The sequence below is a fragment of the Scleropages formosus genome, chromosome 22 (assembly GCF_900964775.1).
Source record: "Scleropages formosus chromosome 22, fSclFor1.1, whole genome shotgun sequence".
NCBI lineage: Eukaryota > Metazoa > Chordata > Actinopteri > Osteoglossiformes > Osteoglossidae > Scleropages > Scleropages formosus.
The window spans coordinates 2,743,632-2,764,358 of record NC_041827.1 but is presented as its reverse complement, the minus strand read 5'-3'; the positions used below and the strand labels follow the sequence as shown (position 1 = coordinate 2,764,358).

Genomic DNA, 20,727 nt, shown 5'->3' with positions numbered 1-20,727 from the left:
CCCCCAGGGACTCTAAAAAGGCCGGGTACTCTACACTGCCTCTAGGCGCATAAGCACAAACGACAGTGAGAGACCGTTCCCTGACCCGAAGGCGCAAGGAGATAACCCTCTCATTCACCGGGGTAGACTCCAACACATGGCGGCTAAACTGGGGGCTATTAATAAGCTCACACCCGCCCGCTGCCTCTCACCCTGGGCAACGCCAGAATAGTGGAGAGTCCACCCTTGGTCGAGATGAGTGGTTCCAGAACCCAAGCTGTGAGTGGAAGTGAGCCCGACTATATCTAGACGGTATCTCTCAACTTCCCGCACCAGCTCAGGCTCCTTCCCCGCCAGTGAGGTGACATTCCAAGTCCCAAAAACCAGAGTTGGCGCCCGAGGTTTGGGTCGGCCGGGCACTCGGCCCCGACCGCCGCCCAAATCACAATGCACCGGCCCCTTACGGTTTCTCCGGCAGGTGGTGAGGCCACCGAAGAGCGGCTCCACGTCATGGCTTCGGGCTGAGCCCGGCCAGGCCCCGTGGGCATAGACCTGGCCACCAGGCGCTGGCATGCAAGCCCCGCCACCAGGCCTGGCTCCAGGGTGGGGCCCCGGTGACCCCATGCCGGGCGGGGTAAACGAAAGCCTTGATTTTTTCTTCAAAAGGGGTTTTTGAACCGCGCTTTGTCCCGTCTGTCATCCAGGACCTGTTTGCTATGGGAGACCCTACCAGGGGCATATAGCCCCAGACAACATAGCTCCTGGACTCATTCAGGCACTCAAACCCCTCCACCACGGTAAGGTGGCGGTTCACGGAGGGGTTAGATTAACCATTTAAATATAAAAACTGTTTATTACATAGGGGTGCGGTGGCGCAGTGGGTTGGACCATGGTCCTGCTCTCCGGTGGGTCTGGGGTTTGAGTCCCGCTTGGGGTGTCTTGCGACGGACTGGCGTCCCGTCCTGGGTGTGTCCCCTCCCCCTCCGGCCTTACGCCCTGTGTTACCGGGTAGGCTCCGGTTCCCAGTGACCCTGTATGGGACAAGTGCTTCTGAAAATGTGTGGGTGTGTGTGTGTGTGTGTGTGTGTGTGTGTGTGTGTGTTTATTTGTTTATTACATTACTTTCTGAAATTAAACTGTGCCTCTGGGGACCAAACCCTGTCTCCCCATGTAACGTCCCCATTGACTCTGCAGAACCCCTCAGTGGTGATATGCGCTTTGCTTCAGAAATGGTCCGGCAGAGGGTAATGATCTTAGCAAAAGGCAATGGGGTGAGAATGGTATCACACCATCAGTACAAGGGGGGCCTGCGGATTCCGTAAAGTTGGGACCTTAAGAACTTCTGGTTACAGTCTTGCATTCTACCCTGAACCCTTGATTGTCTCTGTGGTTCATGCTCTACCTACAGCACCTTCACAGATGCTCAGTCATCAGGGTACCACAATGGAAGGCAGTGTCATTGTTTCTAGAATTTGGATGTGTTTTTAAGCGTACTAGATTGGAGCAACCTACCCAGTTGTGCAAGTCGTGGAATGAAACCTTGAAAAGAAAAGTGAAATATTCCATACTGACATAATGGAACAATGTGAAAGGTGGCTTTACTGCGTCAATCAGAAGCCACTTCCCTAAGCCGACGCGCAATCTATTTTCATTTTTAATCCCGCAAAAACCCCAGTGAGCACTCCAGGAGGAGTTTGCTTCCTTCAAGTAAGTAGTAACTTATGCCAGAGTAAGCGTAGCCTGTTTCGACAGGCCATGGGATTATGGGTGTGACTTTGTACATTTGCACCGCTTATGCCTTGACTCGTCACGCACTCCTTCACCTGCCGTCCTTCCCCCCGGGCGCACGTGTGTCACATTAGGCTGTTCGTTGTTTGTGGCATGTCAGCGTGCCCCATCCAAGATCCACTGAAACGGATGCGATGACACGCTGAGCCGTAAAGCCCAACACACCAAAAAAACGGACACCCATCCGTGTCGTTTGCAGCAGCTTTTGGAAACGTTTCCTATAAACAGATCAGCATGCAGCTGCACTACTTTCATCGCTGGGTTTCAACAAGAAAGACGTGATACCTAACGCTCAAACGGCTTACGTAATGAACTCATCAATGAGTGCTTTAGCTTTTTGCCGGAAAGCCGTGGTTTTTTTTTTGCATAACAAATGGAGCGGGGGCAGATAGCGCCATAGCTTCACACACCAACACAGAAAGTAGGGAGACAACAAGGAGGAGACCGTTTCGCAGCAGCGCCATATGTGGAATTTGTTGTGTAACCACATCTTGATGAATCTCTTGTTGGTTTATTTTCGTGTACTGCTGTTATTTTGGTTCTTGTGGAACCCAACTTTTTACCAAGAATGTCAGCGCTAAAATGTCTGGGATCACAGTAGCCGCTGCCATTTATGGCCAACGAAGCTGAATAGGCAGCGGTCTTGCCTCTCTGTCCTGAAATGGTGGCTGCCTGTACCCCTCCTCTCAACATCACACCCCGAGCTGCAGGTGTGGTTTTCTCCTTCTCACCAGTCCCATTAAGTCCCCTGTGAGTGTGTTTGTATGTGAGGAGAGGGTGGTGGTGGTGGTGGTGGGGGGGGTGACCATGGCAACCACCTCAATTTTCTTCCCTCTAGTGAGCATGACAGTGATTTTTCTTTCACCGCAGGCTTCTCTTTTCAGTCGGACCTGGTGCAGAAACAAAGCTGTGGATGCACAGGTTCACTCACACACACTCACACACACGCACCCGCATACACACAAGACTCCCATACTCTCTAACAAACTGATAGGATCACACACAGAGCTACCACAAAGCAGATTCAGTCCAAAGACATGCTGTCGAGGTTCCCCATAGCGAGAGTGTGTTCAACTGATGTATGGATGAGTGACCCAGTACAAGTAGTGTATCTAGCAGTATAAGTCACCGTGGTGAATAAAGTGTATGGGCTGATGACACTACATACAGTTCATTGGAAGTTGCTTTGGAGAAAAGCATCTGCTAAGTAAATAAATGTAAATGCAAATGTAAGATTCTCTGCAAGTCTCAACCAGACATGGAGGCAGGCACCAGACAGGTTCTGCTTGATGACCCCTCCACCCAGCAGAAGTCAGAAATACATTTATTCGATTATGAAACACTTTTCTTGAAAGCAGCTTCCAACAAACACTGTGTTTACCTGACATCATTTCACTCACGGTGACTCAATACACTACCGACAATGAGTCACCAGGGCACCAAGAGGAAATCCATGCAAACACAAGCAGAATATGCAAACTTTATAGAGTCTGAGTGGAGATCGAACCCACGCCCTCTTGCACCTCCCAGGCGCTGTGAGACAACAACACCACAATGTCACCCTCGAATAAAGGAAACCGTTGGTGCAGACTGTCTACTGAAGAGGTGGAACCACTTCATGGCTATCAGTGCAGTGACTGGCAGCAAGACTAGCCTGGACACGTCCCCCTTAAAGAACACACAGCAAAGGCAGAGGTGTGGATGGGAGGCGAAATTCTGTTCTTAACCAATCCCAAAAACATAGAAATAAAAATGCATTTTCAAAACTGACAGCCCAGGATTCAGCTATATAACTATACACATGAGTTGTGTTTAAGACAATGACTGGAAATGGGGAATGATCTAACTCTCAAGCTCCTGGGGGTTAGGGTTAGGATCTCTCTGTGAAGATAAAGGTTAAGAAGTTGGGCTTGCATTTATTCACTCAGCTCACACTTTTCTCCAAAGCGACTTTCAGTGTGAAGCCACCTACAATTATTTACCCCCTTTATACACACACATTGTCTGAACCGCTTGTCCCATATGGGGTTGTGTGGAGCTGGAGCCGGAGCCTAACCCGGCAACACAGGGCAAAAGGCTGGAGAGGGAGGGGACACACCCAGGACGGGACACCAGTCCTTCGCAAGGCACCCCGAGTGGGAATCGAACCCCAGACCCACCGGAAAGCAGGACCCGGTCCCACCCACTGCGCTTCATAAATCCAACCGCTGTGTCACAATCAATAAAAGCTTATTAATACAGAAGTCCTTCAATTTATTCACTGCTTTGGCTCTGTAAAAAACCACAAATAAAGCTACAAAGAATAAAAAAAATTAGCTGTACGACATTTATGTATATGAGGCAGGTACACCTCAGAGGGGTCTTCTTTAATAATACTAAAAATAAAAAATATGTGCGCTCCACACCTGTCCAAATCAGTGCTGTCCAAATCAACACATCAGCATTTCCAAGGTTTGTCACCATCTGGCCACTTTCAGTTGACTTTATTATCTAAACAATCAAAAAAATGTAATATAGACACATACCTCGATTTATTCCTTTGGTAGGTTCTGTAAAAGTCTCGGATATAGCTATAATAAATAAAAAATATGATGTAAGATTCAGCATTTTATTAACTTTGAGCTACTTTAAAATGAGATCTAATCTGAAATGACAGAAAATAGAAATATATCGTTTTCACAAATTTCTGCTCAGTTTGTCACCCATAAACACGTGCAGCGTATGTCACGTAGTTATTGATCACCAGCACGCACATACACTTGACATATAAACACTCGGGGTGGAGTCGAATTAATCTGCTCCCAGTTCCCGTGTCTCTTTGGGTGCCTTTTACTACGAAGCAATGAATGTGGAAACACAGATTGCGCTCCATACGCAAAAAATCGAATTTTTGACAAGAGACGAAAAAGCACGAAATGAAGAAAAAAAAGAAAAAGCGCAATATATTAAACAAAGTTAATATCTTTGAAAATTCACGAGTCAAATGTTTAGAACCCAGCGTACTCAGTGAAAACTCAGTTTAATGTGCAAGGTTTGAGCTTAGGATGCTTTTCAACGACATCTATTTCACATTTCTCAGCGGGTGACAAAGGTGCTGTTTAACTGGCCCGGGTGCTTTCAGAGAGGGGAACACACACTGCCGCTCACCTGGAGCAATGAGAGGGTGGCTGCTCACGGATGTCACATTGCGGCTCATGTTCACTACGCGCGCCTCCAACCCGGAGGCGTTCTCACTCTTCTTACCGCCCTCGGTGGAGGCCTCGGGTGGGCTGCCCTTCCCCCCGGAGCCCTGACCTCCCTGGCCTCCCTGGCCGGAGCTCTTGAGCTGGCCCGTGGCCTGGACTGAGAGGGGGCTCTGCTTGAGGCTCAGGCCCTGGAGCTGTGTCTGGGAGGGAGAGGCAGACGCTGGCCCCTGCTGGCTGCGGATGGCCAGGTTCTGTACCTGAAAGGACACATGAGTAAGGAAGCGGGGGCCCGCCATTCAGTCACCCAAATCACGCGCACACACGTCGTGCACGCCATGTTAGTAACGAGCTACGATCAGCTCCATAAACAAGCTTCTATCACGGGGCTCAAACGTTCAGGACGTAAGTACATATTCTCCACATCAAAGAAACACAAATAAAAATTTTCTGCCTTTTTTTCTTATGTAGGCAGGGTCTTAAATAACTGAATCCTTGACCATTTTCCTCCCTTAGAGAAATGTGTTTTTAGCCTGCTGCAGGTAACTGATGCCGCCCCCTAGTGCACTTGTGCCAATTACACAAATTCTCGTTCTAATGGGGGGGGTTATTACTGTACATCAAGTCATGTAAGAGAAATATGCATTATTTGCCGTCACATGTTCACTAATGGATGACAATAAAGAAGGAAAAAGTACTGACAATGTTACAAAAAGACTGGATAATATCTTTTCACAGTGTGAAACAATGTTTAAGAATCATCATAATACTCCACCTGAATTCTTGTATTTTCAAGTCTCTGTAAGGAATGAAGACAGAGAAGTAATGGGAGAAAGGTATTGGAGAAGGTACATTACTCTGTGTGTGTGTGTGTGTGTGTGTGTGTGTGTGTGTGTGTCTGCATGCAGGCATATTAGATTTGCGTGCCTCTCTGTGTTGTGTTTTGGGTCTGTGTAGGATGTGTTCTCATTCCCATTCTATTGTTGCTGAATGTTGCGGCATTAATTAAAAAGAAATATTAATAAAAAACGTGAATTTCGAGCAGCAGTTAATGACACGTGATCGCGGGAGCTCGCGTGCCTGTGTGTTCTACCTGCGCGCTGGCCGACTGCTGCCCGGCTGACTGTGAGGAGGCGTCCGGCTGAACCGCAGTCACGGTGGCGGTGGGGGTGAAGATAAGCTGGGGGGACAAAGGAACAGCACGGCCTAGGCTCCTAGCTACTTGCACAAGGTTACTTTGCTGTGCCTGGAAATCACACATCAGAATACAGCACCTTTTAATAATGGGCCCCTCTACTAGCCAGAGGAAAAAAAAAAAAAAAACACATCTGGCCAGAACCCACAACCCCCCCTGACCCCCGCACCCACCCGACTCACTCATACACTCATCCTAGGAGACTGTACCTGCTGGTTTGTACTTCATAAAGCCTCCAAAATTAATTAGCCGACAATGCGTGACTATTTTATTACCGAGACAGTGTGTTCTGGGTTTATATCCCTCCTGCTGTAGTACCCATAATCAGGGTATTTACCCCGATCTTCCCCAGTAAAAACTGCTGAATTGCTACTGTATAAACGGGTAAATAACTGTAAACAGCTTAGTTCACAAACCTAACATTGTAAGTCACTCTGGAGAAAAGTGATGGTGGCAGAAAATGGTTTAAAGAGTGAATAATTGAACAGTACAGGCTAAATATTGATTTCTTAATATTTGCTTTACGAGCACAAATTAACATGTTATCATCTTATAGACCCTATATAGACTATATGTAGGTCTTCAAGACTTTTATCAGTCTTTTTAAGAAACATCAGACGTGTGACACAGGTCCAGTCCAGCCCAACTCAATAAGCACTTAGTTTGAACAAAGATCTATTTATACTGGGAAGTACAACTAGGCTGCAAAGCTCTGCTTTGAGGGATGGGTCACCGGAGTGTACCCTGAGCTGGCAGACACAGCTTACACCTTACATGGGACACCTGTCGGTTCACAAACAGGTGTATAATGATGACAACATTCATACTGGGTGAACCCAGCTCACATTTTCTTGTGGAGGTGTAACATGGGAGATCAAGGTGAGTAGTCTACTGTCCCCTTATAATAAAACATGCATAATAAAGCTTCTGTGTTAAAGGTTTACAGCAGTATAGAAAATTTTACATTTTACAAAATACAGTGCTGTTTGAAAGTGTGTGAACCCCTTGTGTCCCTTAGTTTTACCACGAAAGGGTTATTTAATGAGAACCAGTGTTTCTCATGTGACATAATAGGTGTGTAATGACCAATTCCCTATATTGCTTCAGAGGATATCATGTGTGTAGTAGAAACACACAAGTAGTGCAGGTGTAAAAATAAGTGAAGCCCAAGTTGCATTGGTTACACCAAGTAGGTAAGAAGGATCAGGGGTGTAAATCATTATCATTTATTAATTTTACATGTCTTTTTTGATATTTCATATAGGAAAAAATGACCATCCCAATAGGGTTCACATACTTTTAACAGTACTATATATGCCAGTTAGTGTTGCTGCTGAGTGGTTCAAAACTGTTGATCATTTAAAGTGATTTTTGTACCCAAAGTACTTACATATCAGATGACCTTATTCTATAAACACATATTCAATAAATAAATAGTTTCTTGCATCTTTGATTTCACACAGTTCAGTATGTTGGCTTTTATATAACTTTTCATAACTGCTATATTGACATGACAACACTGTCAATGATATGTGGGAGCTTGTAAATTATAGGAGCGATCTAAAACTGTAAAATGACCTTTATTCATCCTAAATGTATTTTAAGTACAGTAATCTTCATAACTGTATTGCTTCCCTATGAAAGAAATATAAATGCAATGGTGACAGACCCCCAGTGCTTCAGTGTTTCCACAAAACCAAACACTTGGCGACATAAACCTCAACCAAGAAACTGCCTGATGAAAGATTCACTATGTGAAGACATGTTGCCCTTAAAACAGATTATCTGCAAAAGTGCCGGTCTTAGAGATGTGTGATGAACCGGAAGCACAAATACGTTTTTGTGCCCCGGACTGGACAGAGGGCGGCCAAGATGTAAAACAGAGTAACTGAGTGCCGACTGCTCGGCTGCTGATGAAAGCTGTCCCTTGTACACCACCTAGGTACATGAGTGTCGTGTGTTAAGGTCTCAAAGGTGAAAAACTTCAGCTCTGTAAGAAAGGGCAGCTGGTAGTATTGCTGCTGCCTCTGGATGCAAAAGTCACAGGTTTGAATCCCACCTCCAGCTGTAGTACCCTTGAGCAAGGTCCTTACCCTCAGTCACTTCAGCAAAATAACCCAGCTGTATAAACAGGTAAATAATTTAAATTTAACATTGTAAGTTGCTTTGAAGAAAAGTGCCAACTAAATGAATAAATGTAAGTATGCTTTGGAGTGTGTAAAACAGGTGAGACCCGATAGGGTGTCACCCATGTCTGCTGCCAAGGTAAAGTGAGTGAAGTGGTTCCAGCTTCTTGCCACCCTGTAGTACTCTTTTCTTTTGGTCTATAGTGTAGATGTCACCTCTGACTTCACCCCCTCCTCAATTTCCCCAAGTAACATCGTGGTGCCCGGTGTCCAAGAATGGGAAAAAGACACTGGCAGCCAGTCTGGAATAGAGACCTGGCGGTGCCATTTGGAACAGGCGCGGGTGCGAGGGTGCCACGGGGCGCCAGATAGGCTACAGCACTCTATAAGCACCGTGAAGGTGCCCTAATTCTGCCAGCCAGCTCACACAGGCTTGCAACCGTAGAGGCAGGATCCCGTCCCGTGGTGAGACGCTCCAGGCCTTTAGATCTGCGGAGAGCAGATGCCAGAGAGGCTTGACGTGCCCCAGCGCTCTGGGACTATCTCGAGTAAACATGCGGCCTCTCGGGGGGGTCTGACATGCTGGTGATCCGATGACACATGTGGCAGACAGTTAAATCCAGCCTGGACTCGACACATGGGGCAGACGGATACTGAGGTGCGGAACGGGACACAAAGAAGGACAGAACTACAAGCAATCGCCACTGTAGATGCACATGCATGTGATGATGATGGTCACAAGGGCTGTACAAACAAACCACCTTCAGGGACCTTTTGGTGAAAAAAGGGCAAAAAACGCTCTACAGCTCATAATAGGAAGAAGGTCTCCACAATAACTGCTCGTGACAGATTGCGACATCACAGAGACACATTTTTTCCCTCCTAGCGAAACTCGGACATGAAATCGACCACATTCATCATGATGGGAAGCACCGAATATTCTTCCTGCTGTTGTTCTTGCGTGGTGTCAAATGCAAACGCTGCGGGAATTATAGTTCATCAGAAGTGTTTCTACTGCCAATGGGAAAATCGTACAACAAAACTACTTTCTACACGTTCATGCAAACAACAGGGGGTTATGACATCACAGCTACTACAAGTATTTCCCATGACCGGACATGGATCTTCTAGAATGCACCGTCCCTTCACAACTGCTGTGGTTCACAGGGGTACAAATGCAGGCAAACACAGCATACATGTAAACACACACACACACACTCGCACACACGCACGGCACATACTCGTCACCACGCTGGGCCTATGGTTGCTAGAAGTGCTGGCCCTAGGGTGCGTGGCTAAGAACATGCCCATGCTTACCATCTGGGCACGCAGGTACATCTGGGCCTGACTGGCAGTGAGGGCAGGACTGGGGGGATTACCCAGCAACACGGCCTGCTGGGAGATGCCGGCAGGGGCGGAGCTGACGCTCTGCGCTCGGCTGATCAGGTGGGCAGCCGCCGGGGAGGTTGTCAGATTAATCTGGACGGGTGAGAGACAGGGGAGGGGCACAGGAGAGGGTGCTTATATCACACAGCATCACTTGACATCATCCTAGATAGGTAGACTGATCATGGCTGATGGCGCCCGTTCTTGTCTTGTAAAGTAACTTGCAAACTTGCAAAAACACGGTGGGTGTGGAAAAATGGCCTGTTGCTCAGTTCATGAGTGTGAATGTGGGACTGGAAATATGCCTCTTTCAGACACATGACCTCCGTGTCGGTAAAACGTGACCTTTTAACAGGAAGAGCAAGGAGAGATCAGCATCTATGCAGCGGCAGGTACATTTTACAGTTTGTAAGCCTACTGAGAATATGAGACATTAAGGAAAGACGGAAGGGATTAACAGCCACTGTCAGTCGCCAGGAATGTGTTTAAGGGCAATTTTCCTGGTGGAAAGTGAAACCAGTGAGACTCACAGTGGTTTGGGTGGATCCGGTATGCTGGGATGATGCACCATTTTGGCTGGAGCCCTGTCTTCCTGCTGCAATGCTGGCCTACAGGGAGGGGGAGGACCAGGATAGAAACCAGGGGTTATGGGAATAATGCATTTATCTGGCACTTTTTTCTAAAGCAACTTACAATTATTTACCCATTTATACAACTGGGAAATTCAGAGTAAGTACCTTGCTCAAGGTACTACAGCCAGAGGTGGGGATCAAGCCTGTGACCTTGGGGCCAAAAGGCAGCAACTCTAACTACTATATTGCCAGCTGCCCTTATGCATTAGTCTCTTAATGACATCCAACTCAGAGGGAGGCAGCACTGATTCGACAAGGAAATATCCTGCTTTTTTCAGCAGAGGAAGCAGTGCTGACCCCCTACATCAATCCAGGCCACTCAGTGTCCGTAGTTCCTCTTTGCCTGGGGGTCACTTCCTGCAGTGACATCTTTCGTGACCCTCTGTAGCTCAGCTTTCAGCACATAAATACTGCTCTGACACACTCTAACAGTGACTAAAAAGACTATTCCAAATAGGGTAGACTTCACTGAATATTTGTTTCAAATTCTGTTTATTGAAGTTGATGCAATTAAAACTGCATGTAACACACACACACACACACACACACACACAGTCTGAAACCTCTTGTCCCAAGTGGGGTCAGGGCAAGCTGGAGCCTAACCTGGCAACACACAGGGCGCAAGGCTGGAGGGGGAGGGGACACACCCAGGATGGGACGCCAGTCCATCACAAGGCACCCCAAGCAGAACTCAAACCCCAGACCCACCGGAGAGCAGAACCTGGCCAAACCCGCAGCGCTGCTGCGCCCCCCACTACATATAAGTATAGTTAAAATGATATATTACACAATAATATTGCTGTTATTTCAAAATTAAAAGAGGTGGCACACTGTATATTATTTATTATAAACAAGTATACATATACGTTAGAAATAAAACTTTCTGTTTTGAAAATTGGGTCCAAAATGACATAATTGTAATTAAACACACACACATTTTCAGAACCGCTTGTCCCATACGGGGTCGTGGGGAACCAGAGCCTACCCGGCAACACAGGGCGTAAGGCCAGAGGGGGAAGGGGACACACCCAGGACGGGACGCCAGTCTGTCGCAAGGCACCCCAAGCGGGACTCGAACCCCAGACCCACCGGAGAGCAGGACTGTGGTCCAACCCACTGCGCCACCGCACTCCCCTGTAATTAAACAACTAATCAATACTGATGGTGAAACATATAATTATATTGACTTTGTTAATAGATACAATGTTTCCATTCATTCCAATCAGTATTTCACTGTAATTAATGCATATACAGTATTTATATATATTGTAGGTTTGAATTCCATCTCCACCTGTTTCTTGTATATTAAATATTAGAAATGGATGGAGGTGGGATTCAAACCTGCAACCTTTAGAAACATTGCAAGAATATACAACATTTATCAAACCACAAGGAAAGAATATTCTGAGCCATGGATGCAATAGTGAATTTTTAAGATCTTTACTGCAAGGATATTGTCACCTTGATTGATTATTGCATTATTATTGATTATGCTTATTGCAGTGGAACAGCACCAATATTTCCTTAGGAACTGCATTAATTACAGTGAAATATTGACAGGAATTAATGGAAACATTGTATCTATTTAGAAAGTCAATGTAATTATGTGTTTCACCGTCAGTATTGATTAGTTGTTTAACCTCGTTATGCCATTTTTGATCCAGTTTTCAAAACATAAGGTTTTGTTTCTAACTTTTATATACCTATTGTTCCAGATGGAGTGTTTGTGTGGGGAAAAGCACGCACACTCTCAGAGTCACTTGTCCCATACAGGGTCGCAGGGAACCAGAGCCAACCCGGTAACACAGGGTGTAGGGAACACACCCAGGACAGGATGCCAGTCCATTACAAAGCACCCCAAGCGGGACTTGAACCCCAGACCCACCGGAGAGCAAGACTGCAGTCCAACCCACTGCGCCACCGCGCCACCACGCCACCACACCCCCATGGGGAAAAGCTATTTTTATAAATAAGTGACCATGTCAGAAGTACTTGTTTATGAAAACCAGCAAGTATCAAGGTTATTTCTCCAATATCAAAATTATTTTTGTTGCACAAGATCGGGACATGGAACTAGACGTAGTAAACCCGATGCCAGGTCCAGCACAACTTCAGTCATGACGAGATGATTCCACATCATTAGCTTTGCGACCTTTACACGTGTCTCTGCCGCTCCTAGAGCACACAATGTGAAATGAGCCAAGACCCCGGGGGTGACGGCTGTGTCATCCGTCATCCGTCATCATCGGCGGTCCCACCCTTGAGATTTAGGTGGCAAGAACAGACTTTGTATCATTTGAAAATACTGAGCTGACAGGATGACTTGATGTCTCCTTCTGACACCGGGAGGAACTGGGAGAGGAAACCAACAGTCAGCTTACAGTATGAGTCACGTTAAGAGTCATGTTACATCTAATGGTGGCACAGCGAGTACCACTGCTGTCTCACAGTGCCTGGATGGTGTGAGAGGACATGGGTTTGATTCCCACTCAGTCTGTGTGGAGTTTGCCTGTTCTCCCTATGTCTGTGTGGGTTTCCTCTTGGTGCTCTGGTTTCCTCCCACACTCCAAAGATAGGCCGTTCAGGTTCACCCATAGTGTGTGAGTGACAGAGAGAGTGTGTTCTACTGATGTATGGATGAGTGACCCAGCGTAAGTAGTGTATCTAGCAGTGTAAGTCACCGCGGTGAATAAGGTGTGTGGGCTCATAACACTACAGAGAGTTTGTTGGAAGTTGCTTTGGAGAAAAGTGTCTCCTAAATAAATAAATGTAAGCTGCTGTTTATACTTTTGTACACCTGACAATTATCCTCCTGCTGAATCTTTAAATGACTCTGAAGGCAGTTCAGGTGTCAACTTTCAGAAAAATTATTTAATAAAGTATTTCACATGCCTTCATTATAAACTTTAAAAAAAGACTAAATGCTTTTGAATATGATTTGACAATAACATTTAGAATATTTAGAATCCACCTGCCCTTTTCATGTGAATCTTAAAGTAAAAGTGTTTTACTACCCAGGGTTGAAATTTTCCAGTTCGCCGTGTTTCCCTCACATGGAAATAACTTGAAATCCCCCAGGTAAAGTGCGCTTACCCAGAAGCAGGATGTGTGGGAGTTTGCCTCGGAGGGGAATGATGCTCTTGTCAGGAAATTTGGGGGTTTCACATATTTGCTCTGCAGTATTCAAGGGGGGGGGGGGGGGGGGGGCAGAGGAAAATATGACCAGAACATGGATAAACCACTGATGCCGGGCCTGTTTTCACAGCTTTTCTTCACACTGTTGGAAAACCTCATCATGCCGTCTCACTATTAGTCCCCTCATGATGTGGCGACCAAATCAAAGACATCAGCGACAGCCTGGCTGCATTCAGTCAACTTCTCGTGCTCCTGAAGGCTGCACGTTGTTGGTTCGATCGATCTGACATTATTCGGAAGCAATCCAGGCCTTTTTATTTCCATAACTACGGCCTCCTGTTACTATATTAAAAATGCAACAACACAGCTGGTGTTCCTTTCTCCTCCCAGTCCACTTTCCCCTCCGGATCCGTCCTGATATTGTGGAGTGTGGATGAAAAAAAAAAAAAAATCCCACCGCTTCCTTCACCAAGTCCGTTTAAAAATCGCACATCCTGCAGCGACACACGATCCTCGCAAAAATGTCCCCTGACACACTTCACGTGCAATCGATACACTCTCAGGCCCTGTTGTTTCTGCTGCTTGAGTGCCGAGGGCTTCCAAAGGCCACGCGGAACATCGATCGTGCGCGGAGCTCAGGAGAAGCATGCAGCGTAACGGCGGACCACAAGGGAACGCTACAGGCGGAATACAAGGTAGACACTTTTAAATTCACTTTGCTGGATTCTACCATGACATTCTCATCACTTATTCAGTAACACAGTTTCAAAGAACATTTCTCAGGACATTTACCTGTTTAGCCAATGCTCTTCCTCCAAAGTGACTTATGGTTATTTAACAATTTATACATCTGGCAGTTTTACATTTAGCAACACTTTTCTCCAAAGCAACTTCCCACAAACTCTCTGTAGTGTTATCAGCCCACACACCTTATTCACCAAGGTGGCTTACACTGCTAGGTACCCTACTTACACTGGGTCACTCATCCATACATCCATGGAACACGCACTCTATGGGTGAACCTGAACAGTATGTTTTTGGACTATGGGAGGAAACCAGAGCACCCAGAGGAAACCCACACAGCTGCAGGGAGAACATGCAAACTCCACACAGACTGAGTGGGTATCAAGCCCACACCCTCTCACACCACCCAAGCACTGAGGGACAGCAGCACTACTCACTGTGCTACCATGCCTGCTACTTTTACTAGAGCACAGTAGGATAAACACCTTGCTCACAGGTACTACAGCTGTAAATGGGATTCAAACCTGTAGCCTCTGGATCCAAAGGCAAAAGCAGAAACCACTACACTCCCAGCTGTCCCATGGTAGTGCCCTGGTTACAGCAGGATATTTACTGGTATTACCACACTATCAACTTGTCCACAATGTGTGAGTGATTTTAGTTTCATGGAGTAACTGCAATATGACATAAGTGTTTTACTATGCTTGAGCTGGAAGAACAGTTTATTTACCACGATGAATATTCTATGTTCAATAAAATGGAAATATCCTTTTTTTTGGTGTATCGATGGCTTTCATGACAAAGGTTGGAGGACACATGTTCTCACATCTTGTGGAGTAAAAGTAAGGAACACAGTACAGAAAGGTATACTTTAATGAAAAGGAAACCTGCTCTCAGAAAGCACCAGCGCCCCTCACCACACTTGCCCCTTCCCCTTGTACAGATTCAAACCCATGACCCACCCTTGCTTTATTTGCTTTGAAAGAAGTCTTTCCTCCTCTGTGCCACCAGAGACCACTGTTTCAGAGATGTGTGCAAGGCCCATGGTGTGTCTGCGCATACCTGCTGCACAGCAGCCAGGCTCTGGAGCTGCGCACTGCTCAACTGCTGCTGCTGCAGGGCTGCCGTCTGGAGCATGAGGTGCTGCTGCTGGGCTGCGTACATCTGCTGCAGGTACTGCGCGGCCGTGCTGGGCTGCCGGTGCAGGGCCTGCTGGATCACCTGTAGGACGGATGCATCCGGAGAGAGAAACAGCATCTCCGCTCACTGCCCGGCTTGTTGCCGACAGGGGCAGGCAGTCCTCACCCAACTCCTACGACTCCCTATGATGTTCTCTTCTCCTTTTCCACTGATGTCAAAGAGACTCGTGATGCACAGGAACACAAAGCACAACATGCAGCAAAATGTGAAATTAAGGCCTGTCATTATTGCGAAAGTGTATTTTTGAATGCTGCTGATATGTGGCCAACAGGTGGTGCAGTGGTTAGTGCATCAAAATCTGCAAATTGCCAAGTTCCCACACACACATGCGTGTGTGTTATTTAGCACAGCACACAATATGTACAGTATATATATACACACACACACACACACACACACACACACACACACATTTTCTGAACCGCTCGTCCCATACGGGGTCGCGGGGAACCGGAGCCTACCCGGTAACACAGGGCGTAAGGCTGGAGGGGGAGGGGACACACCCAGGACGGGACGCCAGTCCGTCTCAAGGCACCCCAAGTGGGACTCGAACCCCAGACCCACCCAAGAGTAGGACCTGGTCCAACCCACTGCGCCACCGCGCCCCCCCCACTAGTATATATATATATATATATATATATATATATATATATATATATTATACCAGACAATTCCGAGTCTTCTATTGCCTTTTTTATTGCATGCAAATAAAGTAAAACTGCAAAATGCACTTTAATTGTAGGGGTTTCATATAATGTATGATGTGATGACTGCTGAAAAAAGGGCTTCTAGAAACAAGGTGCAGTACAATGGCACACATTGCCAATAGGTGGCTGTAGCGTATAACGTTTGCGCTGAGAGGCCTTTCAATAAATTGTCTCGGCACATTTAATTAGTCTCTTTCCAGGGGTTTGCAAGTATTTCTTCATAAGCAATATTTGTCTATACTCTCCATAATATTTAATTCCTAAGATCCCTCCAAATGCGGTCTATCAAAGGAATTAAATTAAAAGCGCTCAGCTCTAATTACAGTGTTGTCTACAATGTCTTAAATGAAATAACCCCGCAAATTCACAAAGAAAAACTGGATTAATCACACCCACAACCCAAGATATAGTAAGATATGCTAAGATTTTAATTACTACAGCCTATGAAATGTCAAAGTTCACCCTGATGGAGAATATTAGTTGTGGAGAGTGAGAGTGGACCTCCTTCACTCTTGTGCACAGTGACAATGGTAAATGTCCAGGAGGTTAATGTGTCACACAAACAGTCAGAAATATGCAAAAGCTCATGACCAAACACATTTAAAGTCCTTTTATACCATCTAAGTGGACAGATCAAACCACTGCTGTGAAACACCTTGACCTTCCTGCAGTGTTAAACCAGAAGGCAACACGATTTCACAAATGAGAAATGAGATGTGCTGGCCTGTGTTGCCCGTGTTCTGGTCTCTGGGGATTTATCTTTTCTGTGCAAAACCAATGTACCGTAGTTAAGTGTGGTGAAGTTGATGTCATTTAAAGGTTTGTGGAAAGGGGGTTTTGGCAGCATGTAACACAAACCACCGCAAGACACATGGTTTCAGTCTCCAGTCCCTTCCGAAGCAATGCATTTTATTTTACTTTTGATGTTATGCATTATAGATTCTGGATTTTATTTATATAATTGTATATGACATTTAGTTCTGAATTTGTTCTAAGTGGGATCATTTTTCTTTGTGAAATATGTTCCTGAGCTGCTGCTTCACATTTCTGGAGCTGGGTTCAAGACGTGGCGTTTGGCCTTAAGGTGATGTTTTTACTGGGGTAGCTGCGCACAAATTGCCTACCTGCACCGTCTGCCTGTCCGGGATGCCGCTGTACACAGAGATCTGCGGCACGGCCTGCCTCCCAGCGCTGCCACTGGTAGTGGTGGTACTGGAAGTGGTGGTGGTGGCGGTGGTGGTCCCCGTGCTGCTGGCGCTGGAGGCCGGTGGCGCCTGCTCGTTCTCCATAACGGCCACTCCCTGGATCCCTGGAGCACGCGGTGGCCTGTCAGACGAGAGGTCCCCAACCTGAAGGGGACGAGGACAGGAGAGGGAGGCAGTGGCAGACGAGTCAGTGCCATTATCTAGCTGGTAGGGCAGTGGGTTGAGCTGCTACCTTTGGACCTAAAGGTTCAAGTCCCACTTCTACCTGTAGTGTCCTTGCGCAAGGTACTTATCTCAAAATCGATCCATTAAAATTACCCAGCTGTGTAAACAGGTACATGTCATGGTGTCACAACAAAAGGAAGCCGTTGGACCCAAGTGCGGAGCGTTGGGGTTGAGAAGGGGAATCCAAAAGCTGTGGTCACAAGACAATCGAAGGGTAGCCGATGATAAACGTTACCAGAGGGGAAATCCAAAAGCTGTAATCCGTGAGACAAGGAGAAGATCGAAGAAACCGAGGGATCGAAAGAGAGAAGGGAAAGGAGATGGGAGAGCAAGGTTGAGGACAGATGGAACAGGAAAGGTAAGGAGTCAAGGAGCATACGAGGATGATGATCAAACACTGAACAAGGTTCTGTGCTTGAGTGTGCTCTGGAGCATCCTTTTATGCGATCGTTCCCTGATCTGCCGCAGGTGCGAGGAGGGCGTGACAGTACATAGTTGTAGGTAACACAACATTAGAGAAAAGTATCAATTAAAGGAAGAAATGTAGGTGGAATCAGGGACTGGAGGACTTTAGAATATCTGCTTTCATTATTCTACTGGCTTCAAAGTTTTTCCAATCTACCATTAAAAATATTATTAATTCTTAGTTGACTGGCCAGGTGTCACGCGGAATGGGGGGAGCTGGAACGGCTGGACCCAAATGCAAGGTCGTTCGTCCGGACTCAAGGACTCAGGCAAGTGAAAGGTCAGTCGATCAGCGGTCGGAGTCGGAGCGAGGATCCATGGACGCGGTCGGGGGACGAATGCGAAAGGTTGAAAACTGGAGGATGGACACGAGAAACAAGGGATGTCTGTGAACAAGACGTCGCGAAGGAGAACGGTTGTCTCTGATGAGATTCTGCAAAGGTATGGGAGCTGAGGAGGGTCTTTTAAAGGGTGTGTGGTGAGTCAAGTACTTGTTGATCATCGGGTGCAGTCAACTGAGGTGCGGGCGTGGATGTGACACCGGGTTAAACATGCACTAAATAAATAATATGCTAATCTTTTTAGAGAATTTCAGCAGGTGTTTTAGATCGCAATGAATACACAAAGTTTAAAAGGACTATTAATATGTCTGACCCATTTATTACAAGATGTCACAGCAATGGTCATCATGAGTTTTGTCCCATGAAGTGTACACACACACACACACACACACACTGTCTGAACCATTTGTCCACCGGAGCCTAACCTGGCAACACAGGGCGTAAGGGGACACACCCAGGACGGGACGCCAGTCCACCACAAGGCACCCCAAGCGGAACTCGAACCCCAGACCCACCAGAGAGCAGGACCATGGTTCAACCCACTGTGCCACTGCGCCCCCCTCCCATGAAGTAGACAGTATAAAACACAGCAGACCCTTGTATTGAAAATATTGTCTGAAGCATTGGCAGGTGCTCGGACACCCAAAAGACAATCCAGAGACACCAGTTCCTCTGAACTGCATGTCTAACCTTGAGAGGAAACCAGAGTACCTGGAAGCAACTCAGAGGAACTCCACACTGAAATAGCTCTTTCGCCCCAGAACCTCACCAAACCAACAGTCATAAATAACTAAAATTTAATAAAACTTTATTAATCCCTGTAGGGGAATTCACTCCAACTGCCAACGTGATGGCGCCAAACCCTTGTCTTGGCCTGTGAAAGGAAACCCATGGAAATACAAGGAGAACATGCAAACTCCTTACAGACCAAGTGGGGATCCATCTAAGTGGTATGAGACACCTCTGGCCACTGTGTCTGCCTGAAGGCACTTAGTTACCCAACGGGGGGCTCAAACTCATGACCCTGATACCACGGTATTCATGCTCTGCTGATTGATGTAACCAGGCAGTATAATTACATTTACATTTATTTATTTAGCAGATGCTTTTCTCCAAAGTGACTTTCAATGAACTCTATGTAGTGTTATCAGCCCACACACCTTATTCACCAAGGTAACTTACACTGCTAGATACACTACTTACACTGGGTTACTCATCCATACATCAGTGGAACACACTCTCTTTCTCTGTCACTCACACACTATGGGGGAACCTGAACAGCATGTCTTTGGACTGTGGCATTGGACTGTGGGATGAACCCACCTGCTGAGTGACCATGCGGAGAAGAGAGTTACTTAAACAAATCCATCGAAAGGATGTAGAAGAACTCCTTCCAGGTGAAGGGGGTTTCAATTTCTTCCTGCAGAAAGGAGGAGGACAAGACCACAGGACCTCCCAGCTGTGTGTGAGTGTCATAAAGAAGTACCCACCACCCTGGGAGCTGTTAGAGTAAAACGGAGTTACTGTATACACTTATAGTAATCGGTGCAACCCAACTGCTGACTGAACTGAAGTTTCTGGATTTGGAGGTTTGGGCACAACCTCCTGTCGGTAAGATGGTGTCAGTTGTTTGCCTGGCTTGAAGGGGTGGAAGGAGGATCATTAATACCCCAGTGGACATACTCTGTGAAACAAACATGTATCTAGCCCTAATCCCAACCTGAACCCTAATCTTAAACCCCCGAACTCTTTCCCTCTAACCAACAGAAACCTCAGGTGACCTAAAAATTTCAACGACCAGGTGCCACGTGATATTTTCCTGCTTTCTGAAAACAATTTTCCTACTTCCATCACCTGTTTTGGTCGAAACTATGTACCCATTAATAATGGCAGAGATTTTAAAGTGCATGTTATTATACACACACACACACACACACAACTTGACTGAAACTGCTTGTGCCAAGTGAAGTCGCGGCGAATGGGAGCCTAACCTGGCAGCACAGGGTGCAAGGCTGGAGGGGGAGGGGACACACCCAGGACGGGATGCCAGTCCATCACAAGGCATCCCAAGCAGGACTCGAACCCCAGACCCACCAGAGAGCAGGACTCGGTCAAACCTGCTGCACCAATGCACCCCCCTCATGTTATTATAATGGTGTTATAAAACAACAGAACATTTCTGGGTTATTTTGGGTTATTTTTTTCTATTGAAGGGAAGAATTATGCACAGCTGTATACAAAAATGAATCAATGCAAGTGTATAATACTCTGCGTACATCTATCCATACATCTCAATATACAGCTATCCATTTATGATGCTACATTGATCCACTTGTAGATTGCAATTTATACAATTTTGTAAAAAGAAACAACTGATGAAAATGATTGTCCAGTCAAAACATGTTTCTGGGATTCAG

The 20,727-nt window shown here is 46.3% G+C and overlaps 1 protein-coding gene across 6 annotated transcripts in view; it reads right to left on the bottom strand.

The window, feature by feature from the left end:
• phc2b (polyhomeotic homolog 2b (Drosophila)) overlaps nt 1-20,727 on the bottom strand; it is a 52,994-nt gene that overhangs the window by 15,903 nt on the left and 16,364 nt on the right. Inside the window, exons 2-9 of one of the 6 annotated variants that reach the window (XM_029247752.1) lie at nt 17,199-17,423; nt 15,230-15,388; nt 10,187-10,264; nt 9,588-9,749; nt 6,043-6,195; nt 5,725-5,748; nt 4,915-5,209; nt 4,293-4,337 (exon numbers count right to left, since the gene is read on the bottom strand). In XM_029247752.1, the coding sequence (XP_029103585.1) occupies nt 4,293-4,337; nt 4,915-5,209; nt 5,725-5,748; nt 6,043-6,195; nt 9,588-9,749; nt 10,187-10,264; nt 15,230-15,388; nt 17,199-17,363 (1,081 nt within the window). In that variant the 5' untranslated portion in view covers nt 17,364-17,423. The remainder of the gene's footprint in view (nt 1-4,292; nt 4,338-4,914; nt 5,210-5,724; nt 5,749-6,042; nt 6,196-9,587; nt 9,750-10,186; nt 10,265-15,229; nt 15,389-17,198; nt 17,424-20,727) is intronic. The other 5 variants (XM_029247749.1, XM_029247748.1, XM_029247747.1 and 2 more) reach the window with 5 other exon arrangements.